Source organism: Mastigoproctus giganteus, chromosome 12 (genome assembly GCF_048544385.1).
Source record: "Mastigoproctus giganteus isolate SK-2022 chromosome 12, ASM4854438v1, whole genome shotgun sequence".
Classification (NCBI taxonomy): Eukaryota; Metazoa; Arthropoda; class Arachnida; order Uropygi; family Thelyphonidae; genus Mastigoproctus; species Mastigoproctus giganteus.
The window spans coordinates 22240204-22248537 of record NC_143586.1 but is presented as its reverse complement, the minus strand read 5'-3'; the positions used below and the strand labels follow the sequence as shown (position 1 = coordinate 22248537).

General features: G+C 39.6%; 1 protein-coding gene across 1 annotated transcript in view; it reads left to right on the top strand.

Annotated features, from left to right (window-relative positions):
* The first annotated feature begins 2599 nt into the window (after positions 1-2599).
* Positions 2600-8334, top strand: part of LOC150076771 (BAI1-associated protein 3-like) — a 350663-nt gene continuing 344928 nt past the window's right edge. The window contains exons 1-2 of the mRNA XM_090386647.1: positions 2600-2624; positions 2887-3067. Coding sequence (XP_090242773.1) covers positions 2600-2624; positions 2887-3067 — 206 coding nt within the window. The remainder of the gene's footprint in view (positions 2625-2886; positions 3068-8334) is intronic.

The window sequence follows — 8334 nt, the reverse complement described above, 5'->3', positions numbered from 1 at the left end:
GCTGCCTAATCCACATGTTTTGTCTTCTTATCCAACAGTCTGATTCCTAATAAAATTCGTTCCATTCTTTTCTGTGTAGTTTTCAGCTTCTCTTCCATTCTTTTGGCGAGTGGCCAAGTTTCCTTCCATACGTCATGCTGTTCACCTATGAGCCTGAAAATGGCACAAGCCTTGTCGTAATTATCAAACAAATGTATATTCCCTAGGTGAGGACTTAGGGAATCCCTTGGTAGAAGAAGATGGCTATGCCATCTGCCATCAGTTTGAAAATGTCTGTTATCCATCACTGTCTGAATTTGAAGTGTTCGAACTTGAAATACTTGAGTTTTAGAGTTTGAATTTGAATTTGAATTTTAATTAGGCAGTTGCAAGCCAGGTGCTTTTCCATTCCATGATACACCACGTTTCAAGGTCGTTATGGTGTGCTGTACTGGGGTATAGAATAAACAAATTATATTTTCCACCATCGTCTACCTTCCTGTGATCCTCCAGTACCAGACATCCCACTTTGACTATGACGGATGTCCGACTTCCGGTTGGGTACTCTCTGGATGGTGGCGAAAATGGCACTTATTTGGATAACAAGAACAGGCGTTATCTTCTCTGTGCCTTCTGCAGGCGCGCGAAGGAATCATGGTCCAGCTCCTTACATGTCGCTAGTACAGCGATGGCTTATTAAATAAAGCGATGTTTGGCTAACTTAATGAGGCAGCCAGTGGCTAAAAGCATGCACAGTCCTCGACATCTCAAAGTGCCATGTTTCACTTCGTAAACTGATAAACACCCGTTCGCAGCACAGTTTCTCATTTACTGAGATTTTGATGTTAATTACTCGCGCGTATTCTAGCCGCACTAAGTACAAGTTTCCTCTCTTTACGAGATTTCAGTTAATTGACGGTTTCAGACTTCGCTGAATGAGTCCTTCGCCAGTCAATTTTCACCATAATGTCAGCCGTATTCGTTGAAGAAACTATAATCTTATTCCAATGGTATTAATTAGCTCCTTCACGAAACCATAATTCGTATGCATTGCCTTTAGGTGGCGCCTTCATCGCGAAGGTGGCAAAATTAAAGGGCGAATCCCGAATAACTTTTATTTTGAAATTCAACTATGGGGTGGAAGGTTTCTACTTGAACGAGGTTATTGGAAATTATTATACTTTCATTCAAAATTTCATTGATTTGTATCAATGAGTTTGCAAACTATTGCACAGTTGTCATTTTATACCTTACCTTTTGTCAACTTGAGTACTTATAGTGAGTTGCTAAGCATGAATCGAAAAACATCAGCTGATCTGGTGATAATGTGCTTATAATTCGAATACTCACATTTCCTGTTACGCTGTCCATTGGTCTATGAACCATACTATTTAATGACGCATTACATCACCAGGATTATCTTCTGATCTTAGAAACCTTTCTTTTTTTTTGGAATGTGAAGACAGTGATTTTAAAGATAATACTCTACGAGTGGTCAGAAGCGGAAGTGCAGTAGCACACGATCTTTGAGTATACCGGGGTTCAAGCCCCTAACTGTTAAATATGGTCGATCTGACAACACGCACTAGACAAGCGTGGCAGATTATGGTCCACTTCCCTCAATATGAATTGCTGAGGAGGCTTCCATTAACGGCTGCAGTTTACTTTTTTTTTTTTTTTTTTTTCACTCTACGCAATGCAAGCTTAGCAAACTCCATCGACCCTAAAAGCCCAAAGCCACGTCACAGGTTCTCTGGGAATCTACAGCATTTTAAGAATACTGGAAGCATTGTCGACATACCTAACTCTGGAAATCTTTCAACAACCACAGGAGATGCGTATGCATAAGCTATTTTTGCTAAATGTAAGAGCAGCCACACATCTCTTTGAAGAGACGGGTCGTCAAGCTCCTCAAAATGCATGCAAACGAAATTCTGAGTAACCAGTGGGTTTAATGCAACAGACACTTAATTTCCAGTTTAACAAACCCAAGCCAATTTGTAATCCAGCAAATATGTTAATGGAATTATACTGTCAAGTCAAAGTAATCCATTTTAACATTGCTCAACGGGCGAACTTAAATTAGAATTATACCAGCACTAATCTCTATTCGCAATAACATCCAACCTATCCCAGCAGTCATCCATGTAATATTCGGTCCAGTAAATCCTCACTCCAGACAATTAGGTGATTAACATTCGACTATTGGCGTTCTCTCTAAGCGCACACAGACGAAAAGAAAATTACCACCAAAATACTGGTCCATGATATAATCTTTAGATAATTCAGTTTCTTCTTGCATCCCAATTCACAGTCTCTTGAGAATTCAAAACAATATTGTCATAAAAAGTTAGTTCTACCTACTGAAGAGCTTTGAATAAATCACGAAAGATGGGGGATTTATCGAAAAACAGTAGCACACAGTACTTTTTTTTTTTTTTTTAATTTTCACCATTTCGGAGTACAAATCCAGGACATAAAATAGGGGACGGATTCCTTCTCCTGTAAACAGGACTATTTTTGTTTTCGAACATACTTTTATTAACAATTATCCGGTCGAAATTTGTTTCCATTGCCATCGGGTATTGGCCGACTAGGAGCTCAAAATTTACCTGTTGCCATGGTGATGGAGCAACAGCGCACGCGTATTATGCGCACCTGAAGGAAAGGCGTGTTTTGTGTACCCGGACTGCAGAGAGCTATCCACACTGACAGCCCCGATCTCACCTGACCAGAGAATTGTCGTCATTTCGCGCTGCACGGTGTGTTTTGCATCCGACGCACGTGTCTCTAGCCACCCACCACCGAAGCCTGCTTATCGCCAGTTGTGGTTGGCATCTCCACTCCCGAAATTCCTCCCCCACTGGATGTGGTGACGGCAGTGTCAGTTCGTCCGTCCTTTTTCAGCCTTCGTTACTTTCTTCGGGTTCACGCTGTCGTCGACCGGCACGTCATCCTTCCGGTCTTTACTGACCCGGCTTCGCGCACTTTCGACCATAGCCCTGGACTATGAAGCGCTTATTGCGAAGCTATTACCACATTCGGAGAAAGATGAAGCCGCCCTTCCAGAATCGCCGAGCACTCTCTGGTATGTGGTCATTGTTCTTTGTATGCGAGGTTGCTGTAGTGAGAGCTGTGTGGTAATAGTCACCTGGTGTGTATAAAAATAAGGCATGTTCCTACGGGTATTTAGTGCGAAAGGTTACAATAATTCATTTCTCCCCCCCCCCCTCATTGGTTGGGGAAAATTAATATTTACTAGTGATGCTTACTTAGTGAATTTTAGATATACAAGCCTTCCGGATAAATAGTTCGTAAGAATTTTATAAATGATCATGTTAAAGCAGGAAGACCCATCGCATTGTCATAAACAGGTCCCTATAACTTAGTATTCAGGTGCGCCTAATAGATAGCCTTGTAAACAAGGTTTCCGTAAAAAAGTATTGATGATGATTAATAAAGAGGTGCACGTGACAATGAACATAAATAAGGATGTTATTCGGCTAATGAATATCCTCTCTCTTCCATAAAATGGTTGTTATTTATAATTATCTATTGAAGGATGGAAGTAAGATAATGGCCAGCTTAAACTAATTAATTTACTTCAGTTATTTCTTAAATTACCCCACTTAAAAATATCATAAATGCACTTACGTTTCGATGATAATGAACTATTTCTTCCTCAGGGTGTCTGTGATCAGTCATTTTAGTTGTACGGAAATTATAATGCATTTGTACTGTATTGTTGGGGATGCGAGCTTATGGTAAAATTTAATAAAATTTCAATTTTAAAAGCGATTATTAAAGAGTCACTTAGAAATATCATAATTACACTTACGTTTCGATGATAATTAAATATCTTCTTTCTCAAGGTGTCTGTGATCAGCCATTCTAGTTGTATAGAAATTGTAATAATGCATTTTGTAATTGATTGTTGGGAATGCGAAAATTAATAGAATTTGAATTTTAAAAGCGATCATTGAAGAGTCACTTAAAAATATCATTACACTTACGTTTCGATGATATTTAAATATCTTCTTCCTCAGGGTATCTGCGATCAGTCATTCTGGTTGTACAAAAATTATAATATATTTTGTACTTCACTGTTGGGAATGCAACTAGTTAATTTATGGTGAAAATTAATAGAATATAAATTTTAAAAGCGGTCAGTTACTTAAAAAATATCATTCCACTTACGTTTCGATGATAATTAAATAACTTTTTCCTCGGGGTGTCTGTGAAATATTATATTGCATTTCGTACTTCATTGTTGGGAATGCGAGCTTATGGTGAAAATTAATACAATTTGAATTTTAAAAGACATCATTAAAGATTAATTTACATATATCATAATTAGACTTACGTTTCGATGATAATTAACTACATCTTCCTCAGGGTGTCTGTGATCAGTCATTCTGCTTGTACCGAAATTATAATGCATTTTGAATTTCATTGTTCGCAATGCGAGGTTATGGTGAGAAATTAAAAGAATTTGAATTTTAAAAGCGATCATTAAAGAGAACGTAATTTTTGGTTCTTTGGGTTCTTTCCTTTCTGAAGATGAGGTTTCACGCTATCTTACGTTTTATTTTAGAAAATATACAAATACGAGCATGTTTATGTAGTTCTTTCGATACAAAATTCTCCCCTGCTATTATGGCTACTTAACACAATTTTAATAAAACACTTCTCGATCTTAGACGCCGCGTCTGAAACTATCGGCGTTCATTAAGACGACGTAGAATTACAAAGCGGTCCGACCTAATAGCGCTTGTGCGTGTTTCGCCAGCGGCAAGGGTAGGTCCTAAGCGATGTTGATTTAATGAATATCATATCCAGAGAACGCACATGCGCAAGTGAATATTACCGATAAAAACCAATACTAATTCATTTTGGGACTTCTGTCCCATCCCATGCCATCCCGTTTAAGTGAAAAATAAATTCTTAATTACGTATAAAAAGAAAGCAACAGAGTCGAATAAAATCAAAATGAGCAAAGAGCCTATCATCTTCTTAATGTCTGTCAGTCCGCCCGCATGTGATAACGCGACTCTCACCCAATGGATTTTCATTAAATTTTATAGTTGGGCCCTTTAGAAAGTTTTGTGTCAAATTTATCCATGATGCTGGATATTAAGAAGAACATGGGTATTTAGGTTGAAGAAGCATTGTAAGGAAGGAAAGATGAAACAAAAGAGTCAAGGACTGCTCCTGCCACAGGAAAAGTTATATTGATCACGTGTTTTGACGGAGGGTACTAGATATACTAATGATCATTACAGGAGCTGCATAGAAAAACCACCTATAGGTTGGAGATTTCCAGATGCGATTTTCAGGATTCCTGACATTAAAAGTTGAGCTCGAAGGACACAGATTTAACAGATATATGGAGGAGGAAAAAATTAGATAATTAAAAGCGTTCGATTATCAAATAGTCCATGGTGGAGGATCCAAACCCCAGGTCTGCCGGCATAATCCCAGAATACATTTGGGATTCATATCGAACTAATACTAACAATGGCAGGTGGCATTATCCTGTGCCATTTGGGAAGACAGTCACCATGAAGGGGTACTCTTGATCAGCTATAATGGATAGATGGTTTTAGCATTCGGAGTGTGATATGGGGTACGAAGACTTCAAGAGATTCCCAGAAAACATCCCTCATACCAAAAGACTACCTCACCATTTCCGTTAAACCAGGACATCGGAGTGGTGTTCCTCTTTTCAGTTTGTCGTCGTACTCTCTATCTACCATTCATAAGACATAGCAGGAAACGTGATTCTTGGGAAAAGACAACTTTTTTTTCTAGTTGTCAATTGTCCAATAATGCCATTCAGGTGCAAACTTTTATGGCAGTAATCATTTACCCCGACCGGGCTCATACACCAGAGGGGCAATACAGAGGAGGGGTCGTTGGATCTGGTCTAGGAAACAATGTCAGTCGTCCCCGAGTTAAAGTCCATAGTCAGCCGTCCCACTATTTTTAGTCTATTAACTCACACAAAGCGAGACAGTCTAATTTAAGAGATCATTGATGAAGAGTGGGCGCCTTCTGTTGGCCCAGAGACAGCTGCAATGCCCATTATCTGTCCTCTCTTCTAACATCTTAACTGTAGTATTTCGCGAACAGCCCACAATATTCGCAGTTTCCGTAATACTGCCACCTTTCAACTGGCAACCGACTATCATTCATTTTTCGAAGTCCGTTAGATCATGTCCCTTGCCCATGTCAATCAAGTACTTCGTATGGACTGCATGCACAAACTCACAGTCTACCATTTAACCTTCTAATGCAACGCCTATGCCAACATGCAGGGAGGAAACGACCGATTGATAAAACAAGAGGTTGGTCATAATGTTTTAGTGGACAGTTGTTGTTGTTGTTGTTGTTGCAGGATTTTAGGAGCATCATTGATTAAGGCCATATTGCTCCGTGTATATTGTCTGTAAATTGCGTACGTTCTGAGGTCGATTTTCTTTTTGTTTGACGTAAAACATGAATTTCCAGGAGGAAAAACCATGCTACCTGAGACCGACTAACTCGGCCATGTGATAAACAGCGTGTGTAACCTGTACGCACGAAAGATGTTTTATTTTATGTGAAAACGTCATTAGGAAGAGTACACTTGAGATTGTATTTTCATAAATTTTCACAATTCGATAGTAGACGAAGAAAGAAAATCAAAACCTTTATTTTTTTTAAATCGAACAGCTAGAACCGAAGTTATGAACGACATAACGTTTTATGCTCACGCCCGCTACTCACTCTGCAGAATCAATGTTATTGACTGAATTAGCGTCATTTAAACCATTAGGGTAGTCAATTAATATAACCACGTGTATTGTGCCTGTAAATTGCGTGTGTTCTGTGGTTGATTTGCCTATTTTAGTGGATGAAAAACCCGACTTTCTAGGGGAAAAAACCTTCCTGTCTACGTCTGAGACCGACTAACTCATCAACGGGATTCGAACCCGGGCCTTTTCCACCCGGTGTAGGGAGGACGGTGACGATACCACTGTGCTACAGCGCAGAACATTAGCGCTATTTAGGAAGTGACGTCATTTGTGTCATTTCCGTCTCACATTTTCGTTACCAATCGGTTTTACTTCAGTCCTAAAATTTATTAGGTGCGGCCAAAGATGTTTTCACAAGACGGGATTCAAATTCAGGTTCTTCCACTCAGGGTGGGGAGGACAGCGATTCTACCAACTCTCGCTAGGGCCGAACAGAAGGATGGACATGATAGGGACAATAGGTACCTCAAGCACTTGCCAACTCGCATTCTTTCTGTCTTCACGAGCATATCGAAAACCACCTGTTGAGCCTGTTTAAAAACCCCGCTCCATCCTATACTCTGAAGCAATTCTTGTAAGTACCCTATTTCAAGCGCCCCCTAAGATATCTTTCCAAGAAATTCAAAAGCCATTTAAACATATTTTTTCGTAATGGAAATTTTTATTGTTATAGTATTAAGCTAGGTCACTATCTTCGCAACCTTCCTTCTCTTGATCCCTAATGGCACATAAAGGCAACCCTACGAACGCGGCTTCTACTTGAACGTTAATTATTAAACCAGTTTCTTCTCACTCTCTGTCCTATCATCTATTTGCCATTACTGGCTTCTGTTACGTGAAATCACGGTTGGCAGAGTCCTCAACAAAGGAACTGCCGTAAGCGGTAGTTGTTCATTAGATCAGAGAAACGCTTGCTTCAGGAGAAAAGGGAAGGAGAGAGAGAGAGAGAGAGAGAGAGAGAGAGAGAGAGAGAGAGAGAGAGAGAGAGAGAGAGAGAGAGAGAGAGTCACTTAATTAAAGTGGTGCTTGCGCTGATAATCAAGACTGAGATTTGATCAGGCAAAGAAACATTTACTGTCATCCCTGAGAATGGCTCGCTGGAGATGTAAAATAATATTTGAAGAGTATGACAGAAAGAGAGATTGAATGAAAGGCCTGGAAGGGTATCAGAAGAAATGTATTCCTCCCACCAAAACTTTTCCACTCTTCCGTAAAAGGAATTACATGAAGTGCCCGAAATGAATCTTCTATGTCAACAATGTCTGGATGGACAGCAATGTACAAGGCCATCTTACACGCATACAGATGGTATACAAGATTGATGAAGTTCTTTAAACTTCATTTATTCACGCGAAATTGGGTCCTCTGCAATTTTCTGCTGATGTTGCTGTGAAGCAGTCCCCATGATTTATTACTGGCTGATAAATGGATTAGGAAAACCGAGGACCTCATCTAATCACACCAGTTGCCATTGAACCGAGGTGTCACATCGATTATAAAGTCACAGATTAATGGAATCGACTTAAGAAGCATCCTTATATCTCAGACGTTCTGCTTG